Source organism: Elgaria multicarinata, chromosome 1, assembly GCF_023053635.1.
Source record: "Elgaria multicarinata webbii isolate HBS135686 ecotype San Diego chromosome 1, rElgMul1.1.pri, whole genome shotgun sequence".
Taxonomy (NCBI): domain Eukaryota; kingdom Metazoa; phylum Chordata; class Lepidosauria; order Squamata; family Anguidae; genus Elgaria; species Elgaria multicarinata.
This window is the reverse complement of record NC_086171.1, coordinates 46,537,064-46,555,338: the sequence shown is the minus strand read 5'-3', so window position 1 is coordinate 46,555,338 and position 18,275 is coordinate 46,537,064. Positions and strand designations below refer to the sequence as shown.

General features: G+C 41.6%; 1 protein-coding gene across 1 annotated transcript in view; it reads right to left on the bottom strand.

Annotated features, from left to right (window-relative positions):
* The window catches only part of LOC134399415 (macrophage mannose receptor 1-like), a 68,834-nt gene continuing 50,559 nt past the window's right edge, over positions 1-18,275 (bottom strand). Inside the window, exons 19-30 of the mRNA XM_063127446.1 lie at positions 16,925-17,025; positions 14,440-14,582; positions 12,290-12,410; positions 11,349-11,506; positions 10,201-10,303; positions 8,877-9,106; positions 6,408-6,573; positions 5,426-5,575; positions 4,109-4,225; positions 2,346-2,513; positions 1,439-1,489; positions 1-309 (exon numbers count right to left, since the gene is read on the bottom strand). Coding sequence (XP_062983516.1) covers positions 59-309; positions 1,439-1,489; positions 2,346-2,513; positions 4,109-4,225; positions 5,426-5,575; positions 6,408-6,573; positions 8,877-9,106; positions 10,201-10,303; positions 11,349-11,506; positions 12,290-12,410; positions 14,440-14,582; positions 16,925-17,025 — 1,759 coding nt within the window. The 3' untranslated portion in view covers positions 1-58. The remainder of the gene's footprint in view (positions 310-1,438; positions 1,490-2,345; positions 2,514-4,108; positions 4,226-5,425; positions 5,576-6,407; positions 6,574-8,876; positions 9,107-10,200; positions 10,304-11,348; positions 11,507-12,289; positions 12,411-14,439; positions 14,583-16,924; positions 17,026-18,275) is intronic.

The following is an 18,275-nucleotide window of genomic DNA, read 5'->3' as shown; positions in this document are numbered from 1 at the left end:
AGTGCTTCAGGAATTCAATGCATTTATTCAAATAAGGCACAGCTTATATTTCATCAGACTAAATAGATGCACGTTCATTCTGCTCCATGTTCATCATCAGGTCCTTTGTATCGCTAATCCCAGCACTGGAACTACTATTAAAATAGAGGGAATTCTCGAAGTTGTCATTTGTCAGCATCTGTTGATTCCTCCTCTTGTAGAAATAGAAACCTGCAAGACCAGCTCCTGCTAGAATGAGGATCACCACAATAACTACAGCGGCAGCTTTGTTGGGGCTTGGGGCTTGGTCACCTTCTGTATTTATTAATTCTGTAAATTAATGCACAGTAGTTAGGTATTATTATTATTATTATTATTATTATTATTATTATTATTATTTTGATACTGCCCTTCCTCCAAAGAGCTTTGAGTGTCTCACAAGGTCATCCCCCTCCTCACTTTATCATTACTATGAGCACTATGGCTGAGTAAGGATTTTCAAGCCTGGTTTAGCTTGGTCCTACTTTTGGCTCATCTACACCAAGAAGGATATTCCACTATGAAAGCTGTATATAAAAGGCAGGAGCCACACTACTGCTTTATAGTGGTACTGAAGTGCACTGACCTCTGTTGGGGCCTATTGAGACATACTATATACCGCTCTCATACTGCTAGGTGTGGCTCCTGCCTTTTATATACCGCTTTCATAGTGGAATATCCTACTTGGTGTAGATGAGCCCTTTGACACTCTCACCACTAGGCACCACTAAGAGTGACTCAAGTATAAGAATATTTAAGAATAGGGTGGGGAACCTGTGGACATTCAGCACCTAACAACCCTAGACTTCAACTTCCATCATCACTGACCATTGGCCACAATGGCTGAGGCTTGGGCTGATAGGACCTGAAGTCCAATAACTTCTGGAGTGCTACAGTTCCCCACCCCTGAATTAAAGGCTCATTTAGCTTCCTTTTTTCCATAGCACCCCCTCAAACAGAATCAGTACTCACACCCTCAGGTACTCTCTCTGTGTGTGTCTGTCTCCCTATCTCCCCATTTCTATCTACCTATCTTTATCTACCTATCTATCCCTACCTCCCTAACCCTATCAACCTAGCTATCTCTATCAATCTACTTTTCTCTTTCTCTCTTTCTTCCCCCCCCCCCACCTCTCTCCATCCATCCATCCAGCTTTTCTATTAGTCATACTCAAAGAGCCTAATACTCTGGGTTTTTTTAAAAAAAAAATCATCACAAAATATAGACATCCAATGAACCAAGCAGACAATCCACTAATAAAATCTCCCCATTAGGTTTATGAGGCAAGAGCTATGCATAGTTAATTGGGAGTAATGTCGATTGCCCAAAGATGCTCAAAAGATAATTTTCACACAGATTATTCTTAATCTCTCATTTTGATTTTGATTTAACTTTTTTAACTGTATGCAAAACCTTTACCATTTTTTTCTGGAATATTCTCAGCAGGCACAGGCTTCTTAGTAGGGACAACTGCAAAGTGGGGAAAAAACATGGAATCATAGCCTGTTCCAATTCCTTTTATTGCACATTTGGATCACGCCGATATATTCAGCACAAAACATTTCACTCAGGTCTAAAATGATATCAACAATTTCTTTTCACTATGAACGACAGTATTTTGTAAAGTTCGGTAACAATCCCCTCCCAGTTCATGTTGGATTTAATTGGCAAATTTAAAAAATTCTTCAAAATGGAAAAAAAACCTTCAGCTAATTTTTGGAGCCAATCTATCTTCAGAAATTCCCTGCCCACTTTCCTCTCTCCTTTCCTTCCCAAACCTTTCCCACTAAGTCTCTCCCAATTCCTTTTAAGCACTTACTGCCAGGACCACCAGTGGTGAGGGGAGGATAAAAGACTTTCCTTTCACCTGAAACTAAGAAGAAAGGCCCAGTGACCCTTGGGAAATGTAGTTTCCTCAAGGGGAACTACAATGGAGACATAGCTCCATTCAGTTGCATAGGGGCAGAAGAAGAGTGTGGACACCCAAAACCCATCTCCAAGGGGAAAACAGCAACCTAAGGTGCCTCACAGGAGGTTTGATGTATCCCACCACCACCATTAGGGAGTTTCAAAACTACAGACTCTTAATTCCCTTTCTTTGCTCTTCCTATGGTTGCCTGACTGGCTGGATATACTGGGAAGGGAGGAGAAGATTTGTGGGATGATTGGGAAGCGGACAAGCTGGAAATTCTTTGAATTGGATTTGATTCAAGCTGAAGAAGAATCTGGGACAAGGATTAAGAGCTCCAGTATCTCTTTTTTACAACAAAATAATCAGCACACAGAAACTACTACACAGAGTAAAATTATCAAGCATATTACTTACTTTTTGGTTGTTTGCAAATATATCCTAAGTAGCTACTACAATAAGCATTATTCCAAGTCCCAGATGAAGAATACATTTCCACACACTCTTCACTACTTTGAGATGATGGTTCTCCAATGTTCCAGTTGACATAATCTACAACACTCTGGTCAAGCCATAACCAATCACCTGATGTTAAGTTAGAAAATATATTGTATTAATGAGCTCTAGTAGTGCTGTTCATATGTAAAACAGGCAATTTATGTAAAGCAGGGGAATTTAATTATTGATTTCCTGATTCCTTGGATTCAGTGTAACAAGCCATTCCTGTTATTTCTGCAATCTTTTTTAAAAGTGCCTCATCAATGCGATATATGTCAGGATAGCCAAATTACATTTGTTCCTTTCCAGTTTTTTTAGGCATAGGCCTATTTTCTGAACAAGGATATAGAAATTCAACTACATACATCGTCCAAATATATAACTTATTATTTATTATTAAATAATAAATACAATATTTATATTCTTTCTCCATATCTGAAATATGTGTTTAGGCAATTTTGTACCTGATTCTCACTTGTGGAAATTCCCTTTTCAGTACAATTGCTAGACACAGGAACCCAGTCCTCCTTCTCGTATGGTCACCAACAAGTCTCCTCTTATAAATATCTTGGTGTGGTGTTTCATTGAAGGAACAACTGGTCCTTTCAGGTTCAAGCAAGTACGTTGCTTGCAGAAAGAACTTTGAACGGGCTTATAAGATCTTACCAGACAAAAGGGGGAAATTTGATTCAGCCTATGATGGAACTTTATAAGCTTAGGGGTTTGCCCATGTTGTTATATGGAGCCCCCTTGTGGGCGCTTACAAATTTAGATCAACTTGAAAAAGCACAAAACAAATTTTTGCGCAGACTCTTGGCAGAACCCAGCTCTACAAAGTTGGCACTCCTGCGTGCAGAAGCAGTAGTTATGCCAATTAGAGTGGAAGCTCTTAGATTAGCCCTGCTCTTTTGGGTAAAATCCATCTTCCAACAATTGCCAGAGATTCTTCTGATGACATTGGCTGAGGAGGACTCAGACTCATGGATGCATAGAATGCAAGGGGTTGTAATGAATCTGGGATTTTCAGTACCCTTTCTCTTATCCCAGGGCCATGATAAAGCTAAAACCCTGCTATTGCAAAGATTAAAGGATATAGAGATGCAGTCTCAGTCAGAAGAGCTAAGTCCTGTAAAACTAACCCTTTCTATAATTCTTTCACGCCATTTTATTTATCTCTACCAAGTTATCTGGTGGATATACCCAACATTAAATTGAGGATAATGTTCTCCCTTTAGCAGTTCAGCTAGGACGATATAAGAGATTACCAATTAAAGATAGAGTATGTAGATGTAACGCAGTCTCTATTGAAGGCTTAATTCATGTTTTGCTTGAATGTCCTGTGTATAACGATCTTAGAAATATATACATTTTTCCTTTGCTAAAATCGCTGAAGGGCTCCTCATCACATGCTGAAGTTTGTCATTTGTTATCAGATGCAAAAAAAAAAAAATGTTTCTTTTAGAGTGTCGAAATTTTTAGCTAAGTTTATGCAGATACCTTCTACACAATGCATGAAGAGTTTGGGTAGTGACCCTTTTTATGATGCTCAATTATTTTTATTGTAAACTGTTCTCTTTTATAACTTGTGTATAATGGCTAACTGCTTGTAACACAATAAATTGACTGACTGACTCATATGGTCACCCTACCAATGAAAGTAAAACCAAAACCAACAAACTTACCCTTCAGATTTTTGTACATTCCTGTCCAGAATGATTTTGATTTACTTTCAAGATGTTCTATACTTTCTGCTAGAAAGCGTGCTTCAGCTGCATCAGTTACTGAAACCAGATTGGCACCTGCAAAATAATCAGTAAGAAATCAAAAAGAACATTATTTAGGTGAGTTTTTAATTGAAAGCATCTCTCTTTTTTAAAGTGGCTAATTTTTGCTTTGGGAACATATAAAACTAGCTTTTGGTGAGGCTTTTATTTGTGCAAAATTCTGTGGGATCTAGTACAGAGTTCTGCCTTTTAAGGGAAAAGATCGCTTCTGTCACCATGTAAATTCTTAGAAATTTCTGAGGCAATGCATTTTCCCACTGATTCAAAGGCTTATTGACGTTTAGACGTGTGGACTAAGGATGGGAGATGAAATTTGCTTGCTTTCATTTTTCTTTCTTCCAGTTGTCTTTCTTTCATTTTTACAGTGTGTGCCCAATATGGATCAGGATCCAAGCATTTGGTTTATAGATCATTGCTTTGCAATAGAAATGACAGGCAAAAGGCCCCAAGCCAAGTCCGTCCCATAGGAGGAGAAAAACAATTCAATCCCCCCTGCCTGGGTCCCAGTGCACATCATCCCCCTGTGCTTACTCTAGAGTAAAAATAAAATAAAGGAGTAGCTGCTACCTATGTCTTTAAAGTAATGTCTATTTTCACCCTTAGAGGCACATAGAGATAAAATGGGACTGGATTATTAACTTGTCCCTTTAATTTCAATAGATCTGCACTCAGGCCATGGCTAGACAAGGGGGTTGGAGGGCGACGATCTTGCGATTTTATGATCGTGAGATCATCCCCCTCGTCTACATGCGGCGCTTGACATCGCGGCTGCCATTTTGAATTTATTTTTCTTAAAGGAAAAGGAGTGCAGGTGAATTATAAGTTGTTATTTTTAAAAGAAAACCTCTCCCTCCCCCCACCTCCAATAGGTACAGAGCTCCTGAGGAGCTCTGTGCCCTGTGCCCGGTTCCTCAGGTTGCTCACGAGGAGCCGGGAAAAAGCACAACAGCGGGCCAGACATTCCGCGGTCTCGGGATCATCCTCAGACCGTGAAAAAAAATCAAAATTAATGGGTAGGGCAATATCCCGGGGCAAGGGAGGGATCATCCCTCCCTGTTCCCAGGGTGCCCTGTGCGTCATGTGGACACACAGGGACGATCCCAGGACGATCCCTGGGATATCGCCTGGTCTAGCCATAGCCTCAGTATGACTAAGCCTGGATCCAGGCTTATATGATAGTTTTGCATCTTATAGCTGATGACTGGTGATACTTGCCTAATTGTAAACAAGCTAAAGATGCCCGAGGCCAAGTCTTTTTAGATGAGGACTCAAAGTGGTAGCAGTGGCCACGGAAAGCAATCCAAGATTGTTCCAGTGATTCTGGGCATTTCCCTGGAAGTTGAGGTGGCTCCGTAGGTGGCTTCACTGTTTTTTAAAAAGAAAGAAAAAGCAATTATGATTTTTGATTCAAATAAATTCCATCTGCTTTTTGCTTTTGACGTAAATATGTTTTTATCATGAGGAACATTAATGATTCCGAGAACACTATCTAGAGATTCCTGTAACCACAGCTGCCATCAGACTGTAATCTGCAAATCCATAGTGTGTAGAGGCACTAATACATTTCTAGTGTTACAAATTATTAGTGTTTCAGCTAACTGGGATGTTCTGACACCATGATCCAGAAATGCCATAGAGGTAACTAATGTTTTCTTTCAGCTTACTCTCAGGTCCAGTTTCAGCGCTAGTTTATAGCTACTATTTAAAAAGAACGAGCTCCCCAGAGAGGTTCGCTTGGCGCCTACATTTTCTTTTCATCGCCAGCTGAAGACCTTCATATTCTCTCAGTATTTTAACACCTAATTTAACTTAAATTTAAACTCTGCTGTTTTAATTTCATATTTTAACCTATATCAATTTTTGCTGTGTGGTTTTATCCTGGTCGTGCTTTTTATATTGTATTTTGTATTCGTGTTTTTAAATTGTTGGTTGTTTTATTATGCTCTTCATGGTTTTAATTTTTGTCAACGGCCCAGAGCGCTTCGGCTGTTGAGCGGTATAGAAATGAAATAAATAAATAAATAAATAAATAAAATGTGTAGTTTAGTTTAATGCCATGCCTGATTTACAGCTATGTGAAAAGCAACAACCATGTTGTTCATTACAAAAAGGCCTGAGTCTCTAGTTTAGGAGGTTCTCCTTTAGCCTGAATGACAAACAATGAATGAAAAAAAAACCTTGCCTTTCATTTACTTACCATCAGAATGTTTACAGAGTGGGAAGTACTTTTCATTACATGATCCTGTTCTCCATGTGCCATCCAGGTCCAGATAAACACAACCAAATTTTTGCTTTGGTTCCCCTGAGGCCCATTTAGTGTACTTGATTCTGAACTTATCAATCCACGTGTACTGTCCGTCAGTCTAAATAATTAAATAATGAGAAGTATTGGTGATTGTTTCACTGACAACTAAATAATGTGAGCAAACTAGGATGAGCATGTGGGTTGAATGTGGCTTGGCTCAGTTAGGCATGTTGTGTGATTACTTCACTATGTAGTCAGTTCAGAATTTAACCCATATTTGTTACACCAGCAGCAGCCCAATTTGCACCATGCTTATAGTGGTAAGGTCAATGTGGTGTAGGTTGAGTTGATTATCTTTTAAGTATGCACACAAATATTTTAGGATGTGCCCATCTCAGCCTGGATTCACCCAGCACACATATTCATGAGAGTTGGTTGCATTAACTGGAGGCCTTCTCCTCTTTCATTCAACATATTTTTATATTCACTGCTAGAAAGATTTTTTAACACTGAACCTGGTTCATAGGCTCATATTTATTACCTGATACACTATCATCAACCTTATGATGGTTGGACTTGACAGTCTTTTAGGCTCCTCCCATCTCAACTATTCTATGACTGAAGTAGAAATTGTAACAAACCACAACATAAATTACAATTGGGAATACCATGAAAATGGAAATAGATTCCAGTTGCTATTTCTTGGAAATTTGGGAGCAGGAGGGGATTTAGTAAACTCTGGAACTGTCTAAGTCTAGAAAGCAGCTCTGGTGCTAGTTGCTCTAACAGGTGTTCAATTGGGACTATAATTCTAGAAAATAATTCTAGGAAAAATAATTCTAGACTTCTTCTCATCTATAGGAGCAGTCATGGCCAAGATTCATCCCTCTCCCATGCCTCTCCTTCTGCTCATTTTTCCGTCATCAAAAAAAGACCCAGAAAATTCAATTTTGGGGGCTGTAATGAAACTTGCCACCATGTTTAACATATACATGAAGCTGCTGGGGGAGGTTATCCGGAGATGTGGACTGAGGTGTCATCAATATGCGGATGATACCCAGCTCTACCTTTCCTATTCATCAAACCCAGGTGAGGCAGTAGCTGTTCTGAACCAGTGCCTGGGCACGGTAATGGACTGGATGAGGGCTAAAAAACTGAGACTCAATCCAGACAAGATGGAGGTACTGTTAGTGGGTGGTTCATCTGTCCGGCGAGGTGATGTTTGCCCTGTCCTGGACGGGGTTGCACTCTCCCTAAAAAATCGGGTCCGTAGTTTGGGGGTGCTCTTGGATCCAGAACTGTCACTTGAGGCACAGGTGAACTCAGTGGCAAAGAGCACGTTTTATCAGCTTAGATTGATATACCAACTACGCCCTTATCTGGATAGAGATAGCCTAGCTACAGTTATCCATGCTCTGATAACCTCTCGTTTGGATTACTGCAATGCATTATATGTGGGGCTGCCTTTGAAAACGGTCCGGAAACTTCAGCTGGTACAAAACAGGGCAGCCCGTTTACTAACAGGGACTGGCCAGCAAGAGAACATTATGCCAGTCCTTTTACAACTTCATTGGCTGCCAGTCCAGGTCCGGGCCTGGACTGGCAAAGATTCAAAGTGCTGGTATTGACATTTAAAGCCCTAAACGGTTTGGGGCCAGGTTATTTGAAGGAATGCCTCTTCCTATATGTACCTGCCCGGACCTTAAGATCATCTACAGGGGCCCTTCTCCATGAGTCCCTGCCAAAGGAAGTGAGGCAGGTGACTACTAGGAGGAAGGCTTTCTCCACTGTGGCATCCCGGTTGTGGAATGAGCTCCCCAGAGAGGTCCGCCTGGTGCCTACACTGTACTCTTTTCGTCACCAGCTGAAGACCTTTTTATTCTCTCAGTATTTTAACACTTAATTTTAACTTAAATTTAAATTTTACTGTTCTAACTTCGTATTTTAATCTTATATCAATTTTGCTGCATGGTTTTATCCCGGTTGTTCTTTTTATACTGTATTTTGTATTTGTGTTTTTAACCTGTTGGTTGTTTTATTATGGTTTTAATTTTTGTGAACCACCCAGAGAGCTTCAGCTATTGGGCGGTATAAAAATGCAAATAAGTAAATAAATAAGTAAATAAAATGTCCTGCTGTGTGCAGGAGAAGCAACATGATGAAAACATCCACTGAATGGGCCATGTGGTCATTGCTTGCTTCTTCTTCCTTCCACGTGTGAAGAAAGAGGAAGCTGTTCATCCCTATTGCAGGACAGGAACAGGAGGCAAAGCGATGTTAGCGAAATACGTTTCCCCTCCCCCCATCTGTTGATCCCCTTTAAGTGTGCACTCTTTAATAACCTGAGTTAAATAAACAATTAAAAGCATCAGTATATGCCAAAATATCCAATATATGTTAACGGATACATGATGCACTTACTATATTGCTGTTGAGACCAATCCACACAGGGGTTTTATACTTTGACACCCGTAACCAGAGGAATGACTGGCTGAAGGGATCTAAAATACTAGCAAGGTCTGAACTTTCTCGTTGACAGATTATCTGAGCATCCTTCCATGTCATTTTGGTTTCGACAAAAAAGAAGCTGCTGTTACTGTAACGGATACGAAGTGCTGGTGTGGTTGGTGGTAGAACGGAATATACGGGGTCTGCAAAAGCAAGATGGAAATCAAATCCAATACAGTGCTCCTCTTTAAAAGAAAATGCTAAAGCCATTTCATAAACTGCAAGGAGAAAAAACACGTTGTGTTGTAAATATATGGAGGCTGGATAAGCCCAATATTCAATGCGCTGAAGGCTTTGGAAAGTAATGGCAACTTTAATATAGGATGGATATTTTTCCATTACTTTACATTATATTTGTACTAAGCTATCATATGGAGGGAGGGACAGAGGGAGGGCCATAGCTCAGAGGTAGAGAAAGATGCATTGAATATAGAAGGTCCCAAGTTTAAGGCCTGGCATTTCCATATATATATATATATATATAAAGTATCTGAGTAGGGAAGACCTCTGCCAGGGAAGAGCAAGCTAGCATTAGCTAAATTTACCCACTATATTTTCTGCATTTACAGATTATGCACTACAGTACCATTTACCTAGGGTGACCATATGGAAAGGAGGTCAGAGCTCCTGTATCTTTAATAGTTGTATAGAAAAGGGAATTTCAGCAGGTGTCATTGGTATACATGTAGCACCTGGTGAAATTCCCTCTTCATCACAGCAGTTAAAGCTGCAGGAGACCTGTCCTCTTGACCAGATTCAAAAGAGGGCAGGGCTCCTACAACTTTATCTGTTGTGATGAAGAGGGAATTTCACCAGGTGCTGCATGCATATCAATGACACCTGCTGAAATTCCCTTTTCAATACAACTGTTAAAGATACAGGAGCCCTATCCTACTTTTCATATGGTCACCCTAAATTGTTACCTAATCTTATACTGCAATCCGTTACACGCATACCTGGGAGTAAGCTCCATTAAACACCAAGGGGATTACCCCAAAGAATATCTTCATAAGGTTGTACTGTTAATTACACTTTTTGAATCTAAAATATTTAAACTCCCTTTGAGAAAACTGGAAAACCACTGCTCTAAATCTATTCTATGAGGCCAAGGACCATCTTGTTATTTGGAAGCAAAGAGGAAATCATGAAAAACTTAATCAGGACTCGCATGGAATCTGATTTTCTTTTAACATGGAAGAAGGCTTTGCAATGGAAACAGATAGGCAGAAGTACTCACTTGCATTGGTTTGGCATATATAGCCTTTCGTAATGGAACAGCGAAAATGTCTCCATGTCCCTGCATCTTTAAAAGGCCTGTTTCTCATTGCAACACAGTCTTCCTATATATAGAAAAAGGGGCAGGGGGAACACAAATATTAAAAACAGTATGGGGGAATCACCCCCTTCCTCCTCAGCAACATAGGTTGCACCTGCCAGGAGCCATCAGAGGCACAATCAGGAAAACTTGAGATCTGTATTCTGTTGCTCCTCATAAGTCCCCTTTTGGAATCACTTACGAAGAGTACTGCCATGCTCTGGAGTGATCCCACCCACCCAGGGAGCCTATTGGATTCCCCAAACATAATAGGGCTATAAAGGTTTCTGGGTCAGGCTTAAGCTTCACCTGGGCACCAGTCAAAATTGCATTTTGACATTTTGCTGTCAGAAGCAAAGGACAAGATGGCGCCCCCTCCCTATATCATGGATTGGCAGTTGGATCTTGCCTCAACGTTGGTGGTGGGAGGCAGTTTAGAGAGGCCAGTAGAGGTTGTGTGGCAGCCATAGCTTTGTGCTCAGAGAGAGGGCAACAGTTGAGGGATTCAGAAGGAACAGCTGGGATGCTGCCCACTGCTCTCCAGCATCTGCCAGCTGAGGTGATCTCCTCACTTTGCCTAATGCTACAACGGGCCACGTTTGCCTGCCTAGCTGCTATTCTTGGCTCTTGAACTTTTCTACATGAGGCTGTTAATCCGCTGTATCTAATTTTGGTACTGTGGAATAGCAGTATAATGCAATCATATAAGAGGAAATCACACTTTTTTCCACGTTCACAATGAAATGTTTAATTTACCCTGCTTTAAAAAAAAAAACTCACCAAAACTGCTGGTTAGACACAGAAGCAAAAGTGGATTGTCTTGATATTGTCTAAAGAACGTGTAAACAACCGTGAGTTTGGAATGATGAGTGCAAGATAATGTCCCTTGTTTCCTTGCCTGCTGGGGGCCCTGGCTGGGAAATCTAATTCCTGCTCAAAATCCCACCATCAGGGCTGACTTTCTGTCCTGTATATAGGACAGGTTTAAAGAACAAAGTCTAAAAAGGAAAGTGTGGGGCAGTATTCCAATTTACAATAAAGTTAGCATTCACATGTAATCAAATGCCTACCCGGTCCGCATCATATCCAGGTGACGGGAAGCCATCAGCCCAGTTTGTGTAGTGGATTCCTTTTCCATCTGTCCAGAGGTACATTTGCTCTTGGTTGATATCATTTAATCCTATCCATGCATCCGTTGGGAAATTATTTAAATGGAAAGTGAGAAAGGCTGAAAGACAACAGAAGGGAGGAAAACTGACTTCTCCATATTCTGGACCACAAGTTCAACCAAACAAATCATCTTGTAGAACACTGGATTTTGGAAAGAGCTAAAAGAAAGGGAAAGAACTTGAACATTACATGTAAATAAAAATCAAGTAGTATGAGAAAAGTTTAAACCACTGAGTTTGCAATTCTATTTGCAAAGTACAGAGAGAAAGTGGTGGGAAGTACATTATAGAAATGTAATAAATAAATAAATAAATAAATAAGCTGGTATTTGATATTTTATAACAGCAAACCTCAAGCGCCATATAGCACTCCAGTATTGGCTGCATTCAGATGCAATGGCAAACCACAGTTTGCTATTTAGAACATAAGCAGCCACAAGCAAACCATAGTTTCCCATCCAAACCAGGATCAAACTGCAGTTTGGGGTCCTGGTTTGCAAGCAAACTTCAGTTTACCATTGTATTGTATCCAAATGAAGTCCTTGTCTGGTGCTCAAACTCCTAATAACATTCTGTAGGCTTTGTCTTTCCAGTTACATAATTCACATTGATTCTGTGTAATCAATACATATAATCAATGATACATGTAATCAATGAATAACAGCATATCATACTAGTACCATTGCAACTTTTCATTTAAAATCCTAATTTCCCTGTGCTGTTAGAGGAAGGTAGATATATGGATCAATGGCATATTAGTCCCCAAAAAGTCACAAAATAAGTGAAGCGATACTTTGCAACAATTAGCTGAGCTTTCATCTACAGACACGAAGGTGACATACCTTGTACCTTTTCGCTAGTTATGGTAGCCAAGTTGCCTCCATATTTTGGGCCCTGGCAAACTGATCGTGCAGAATCCCAAGACGCTTGGTCTTCTGGATTAGACCCAAATAATTTGTAACACTTTTAAAAAAGAGAGAGAGAGGGGAGAACAACATTTTAAGAAATAATCCAAGTATATTTACAGGTCCACAGACAGGTGTAGTAGAGGTGTAACCTATTGTTAGGGCTGCCATCTTAAAATCTAGGCAGTAGTGTGTAACTGAGGGTTTGCTTTTTCTTTATTTTGGTGTAACACGCACTGACTCAATTCGGATTTGAACCACCATGCACTAGGAAGGAAGGATTAAGCCCTACCCTGCTCCCCCAAATCCTCCACTCCACCCTGTTCAGGTTGGGAGATAACAAAAGAAAAAAAGGACTTGATTGATAGCACCGGAGAGAATATTTTCTTTTGTTAACCCACCCCACGCCATGTAGGGAGGGGGAAGGATTTCAGGTAGCAAACAGTGTGTGCGGGAGGCTTAATTCTCCCCTCCCAATGGTGGTCCCAATCTAAATCAGGCCATGCACACTTAACGTAAGGAAAGGAAATTAAAGAAAAGTAAAGAGTAAATGAAAAGCTAGCCATCAGCTCAATGGTTATATGATTAACATAATCAGGTCTGGTGGCTGCAGTCAACATGGTTGGGCAGCAGCTGAAGGCGCATAAGTTCAGAAGGGGGCATTCGCCTCTGAGCGTGCCACAGCTGTCACCATCCTCCTACTTGCCCTCCTGCAGCTGAGCCTGCAGGCCCCGTGGCATCTTGAAGAGCCTTCAGTGTGGTGGCCCCTTCCTACGGAATTTCCTGTGTCTGGAGGTCAGGCAGGCGCCAACTTTGTATTCCTTCCAGCGCCACCTGAAAACGTCACTGTTCCAGGAAGCCTTCCCTTAATGACCAGCTTTGTGCTTTGTTTCTTTGAAAAATGTACTTTTAATGCGTTTTTATTCTATTTTGTCCACCGCTCTGAAATTCTGAATGGGGAGCGGTATATAATTATTGAAAATGAATAACAATAACAATAACAATAACAATAACAATAACAATAACAATAACAATAATAATAATAATAATAATAATAATAATAATAATAATTCAAAAGGAGATGATTATTATGTTTTACTTACATTTTGAGTAGCAGCAAACTGAACCAATCAGATGCTGCCTGTGGTGGTGGTGGTGGAGGGGTTTGGCCAATGAAGGCACAGGACATTATTTAAGTCACTCCCATGGCTGCACACACCCTCACCAAAGGTAGAGCCAATTAGCTCAGATCACTACTACTCAAAATGTCATGTAGTGTGTGTTTTTTAAAGAACTTTTAATATTGCGTGGCTGAGATTTGTGTTCAGCCAGCTGGGTGCCATGGCACTTTGACAGTACAGACAGCCAGGGTAGTTGAGGAGGAGCTGCCACCACCAGGTTAAAAAAAGATGGGAGAGAGGGTGGGAGAGAAAGCAAACAGTTGGATGAGTGGGTGAGTAGGTGGGCAGAGGGCTTTGGCTGGCAGATGAGGGGGCAGATATAGGGGTGGTGCAAATGGACAGCTTCAGCAGGTGGGATGACGTGAGCGGCTTGGGCCAGCATGCAGGGGGGTGGGCAAGCAGGGGACTTTAGCAGTAGGGGGCACAGCAGGGGCCGATTGGCAACACTAGGCCAATGGCCCATTAATCTGGTGCCAGCCCTGACTGTAATGTATCGTTTGACTCTAAATGTCCCAGTGAAGTTGAGGTCAAGAAGCTGAGGGCCTTTCCACAATCCTGTCATAAATCCTCTCCTACAGCGTCTTTCCTAAGCAGAACTCCATAAGCTCCATCCAACGACTGTTTTATTGCACGCTCTTTACTGGGCATTCACAGAGTTTGCTCAGGTCCCTCACATGATGTCGTCTGCCTCCCGTGCACTTTCCGCCCCTCCTGGCCTTCCTTGCGCCACAATAAAACCCCTCATTAAGTCTGATGTTTTTTTAAAACGTGGAATTGCTGCTCTCTCCTGCTGTATGCAGGAGATTACGTCTGCCAATAAGCTTTTGAATGGACAAAAAATATAGAACGCAAGTCTGACAAATACAATGCCAGTACTAACTTGAAACAAGAAAATTTTAACTGTACCTTATTTTCAAACAAAAGCCATGATTCTGGACAGCCTCCTGGAACGGGTGGTGTCGTCGGAGCAGTTGTTGCATTGATTGAACTCTTGTGTCTTTCACATATGAAAGGTTTTGGATAGCCACAGCTGATATCATTCCAAAGCCCTGAACGTGAAAGAACAGGTGATCAAATGAAAGTAATTTGCTATAAAAGAATACCACACATCGGCTGCACTTGCTTGTCACTCTCTAATTTATGTGACACAAACGAGTGGGAATAAGCCACAACAAACTTCAGATCTGCTCAGTATATCAGAGGAGGATGTCTCCAACTACCACTTTATTTATTTATTTATTTATTTACAACTGTTATATACTACTGCACACCTAAACCGATTCTGGAGAGGTGTGCAATAAAAGATAAAAAGAATAAAAACACCATATTAAGAAATATAAAGAATAAAACTACATATTAAAGTGTGGTTTTTTTAAAAAAGTACAATTAAAAAACATGGTTGGTCAATCAAGAAAGGCTTCTTAAAATAATGATGTCCTCAGCAAGTGCCGAAAACAACACAATGCTGACCTCCAAAGGCAGGGATTTCCACGGAAAGGAAGGCACCATACTGAAGGCTCTCCTCCAATTGGGTCCATGCAGAACCACCAGGATCATCCCATCCGAGGACCTCAGTGACAGGGCCAGTTGAGAAGAGAGAAGGCACTCTCGCAAGTTGTTTAGGGCTTTGTAAACTACTAGCAAAACCTTAAACCTGGGCTGGTAGTGAATAGGCAGCCAGTGCAGTTCCCCCAGCAAAGAAGTTGCATGCTGAAAAGGGCCAGCTCCTGACAACAGCCGAGCTGCTGCATTCTGCACTAAGTTCAACTTCTGGACCAGTCTTAAGGGTAGCTGCACAAAGGGCACATTACAGTCATCCACACTCGAGGTGCCCAAGCAATCCCTGTCCAAGAGAGGTTGTAGCTGGTGTACCAGTTGAAACTAGTAAACAACATTCTGAGCTGCCATGGCCACTTTGGCCTCCAGTGACAGTGATGGATATAGGAGTGTTCCCAGACTACAAACCTGATCATTCAAAGGGAGTGCAACCCTATCCAGAAAGGCAATGAACCTATCTCCCAGACTCTGGGACCACTCAACGACAGGGCTTTAGTTTATTGGCCCTCATCCAGCCTGGCACTGAGTCAAGGCACTGATCCAAGACTTTCACAGCTTCACCTGATTCAGATGCCACAGGGAGATAGAATTGTGTGTCATCAGCATACTAATGACACTTTGCTCCCAATCTCCTAATAACTGGTCCCAGCAGTTTCATATAGATGTTGAAGAACATTGGGGACAAGATGGTACCCTGTAGAATCCCATGACATGCAGATGACCCAGAAGGATACCATGGTAATAAAAGCCAGTGAGTGGTCTAGGAAGATTAACAGGTCCCAGAGAACCCCAGGGTAGATTGTCTATCAGAGTTTGATCATAAAACTAATTTGAAATGTCTGGAGCTGGGTCACCACCACTCACTCAAGGACATGTTGTAGAAAGGAGCTCTGGAGTGAACACATAGACCCTAAAATTCCAGCTCTAATGTTTACTGAGCATTGTAACTCACAATCAAAAGCATTACATGGTGCAGGCAGCATTTGCTCATTCAAGTTATCCTATACTGGTTTCATACATACAGAGCATATTTTTATGGGGGAAGCATTGAAACATGGTACCTCACACATACAAACCACTTGCAGTCTGAAATGATATAGCAGCACAAAAGTTACACTAACAGCAGCTGATTTTTCCGATTGTGTACTCAGGAAATGTTAGAACTGGAATTCAAACAGAAGTTCCATTAGCACCTGTTTTCATGGAGAAATTACATCTGAGGTTGCAAACCTATGCTTCTGAATTTCGTAGGTCTTCCTTCTGAGTCAACATGCATAGCTGTGAATCATCACTCCATTGAGAATCTAGTAGGCTGTGACATCAGAGCAGCTAAGCCAGTGGGAGCCTTGCCTAGGTTCATTGCCATATTACAGCAGAATGCAGACTCAACTGCTCTGGAGTTGATGTAGAGGAGAGCACAGACACATCCAAGAAAATTTAAAAGGCAGTCAAATGTGGGCAGACAGGATCAGTCATAAGCTGCCATTATTATTATTATTATTATTATTATTATTATTATTATTATTATTATTATTATTTATTTATTTATATAGCACCGTCAATGTACATGGTGCTGTACAGAGTAAAACAGTAAATAGCAAGGCCCTGCCGCATAGGCTTACAATCTAATAAAATCATAGTAAAACAATAAGGAGGGGAAGAGAATGCCAACAGGCACAGGGTAGGGTAAGCAGACACAGGGTAGGGTAAAACTAACAGTGTAAAGTCTGCACAACACCATATTACCCTTTGTAGCATTCGAATATACACATATATATTTACTGTAACATAAGCAAGTAAAGAAATATCAATGGTCAATTGGCAAGCCACCCACCTGTACTTCTGTAAATGACCACGCAGTTTTCGTCATTGTTTGCAAAGTTGGGTTCATGCGGTGCCCAGGCTAAATATTGCACAGGGGTTCCATCCATCCAGCTTAAAGACAAATGATTCCATTTACTTTATTCAGCATACTTAAAACTAGGGGTGTGCACCAAACACAAGATTTGGTTCAGATCCTGATTTGGAAAACAGGTGCAGGACATTTATGATTAATCGAAAAACAGCTCTTTGTTCAATTGGTACCAAACTCACAGAAAGTGCAATTGGACCAGGATGGATGATGGATGTGGAGCAAACAGTGGCAGAGGCAGAAGGCCTTGAACATCCAGCGTTTTCCAAGGAAGCATCCAATGCTGCACCCTCCCAAGTCCCACAGACTCCTGAAAACATCTTTTAATGAACCTGCTCCTGCCAGAGAGAACTAGTAAAGAGCTGCAATACATGACTTTGACATCCCTCTCCCAGATCACTAGGGCCATGTCTAGACGAGGTGGCACCTGTGTCTCGTGATTCATCATCCCACATTTGCCCTCCTCCAGTGGTATCCTGACGACAAGGAGCACAAGCAGAGTTTGTAAGGAATCTGCCATTTTTTAAAAAATCACAATTTTTTTTTAAAAAATCCCATTGGGGTGTAATTGCACAATTGTGCGATCGCGTGGGCGACCCAGCACCCATTTGGTTTGCTGGGTGCCCCTTCCCCGTGTCCTGGCGTGTGCCAGCACTTCGCTATCATTCCTTAAATGTTTTCTTTTTTTTCCCCCTTTGTGAATCTGGGCGCCCCTTCCCTGTGTCCAGGCAACCCAGCGCCTCACTACATGTCACAATTTATTTTTTACATTTTCCTTTCAATGCAAAGCTCCAGGGAGAGCACTTGTTGCTCCACCCCGTCCAGCGACCAATCAGGGGTCAGCACCGGCTGGGTCATGCCCCAACATAGCTCCGGATCAAGGAAACAGATGGTAGATGCCACCATCGCCTCACCGCAGCCGAAAAAGTCGGGTTAAGTAGCCAACTATTTTAAACCAGAGCTTCAGAGGAAAGCCCTGGGATGGCTCTGCAACAGCGGCTGCATCATATAAGTGACCTGCCGCCACTGTGGATCCACCTTGGGGCTTTCCCCTCGTCAACATTTACCCTGGGATTGGAGAGCCCTGGGAAAACCATTCACTGTGAATAGAAGCTAGAGTTGCTGGTCACAAAACTACATCCCCTCTTCTCCCTGCCCCCTCTCCCTACCCTGGTATTTTCCTTATATGGCGAGCTTGGAAAATGTATCAGTTTTGGGAGACTTTGGGCATGTCTACACTGGGGAGGGAAGGGGAAGGATCTCACGATATGCT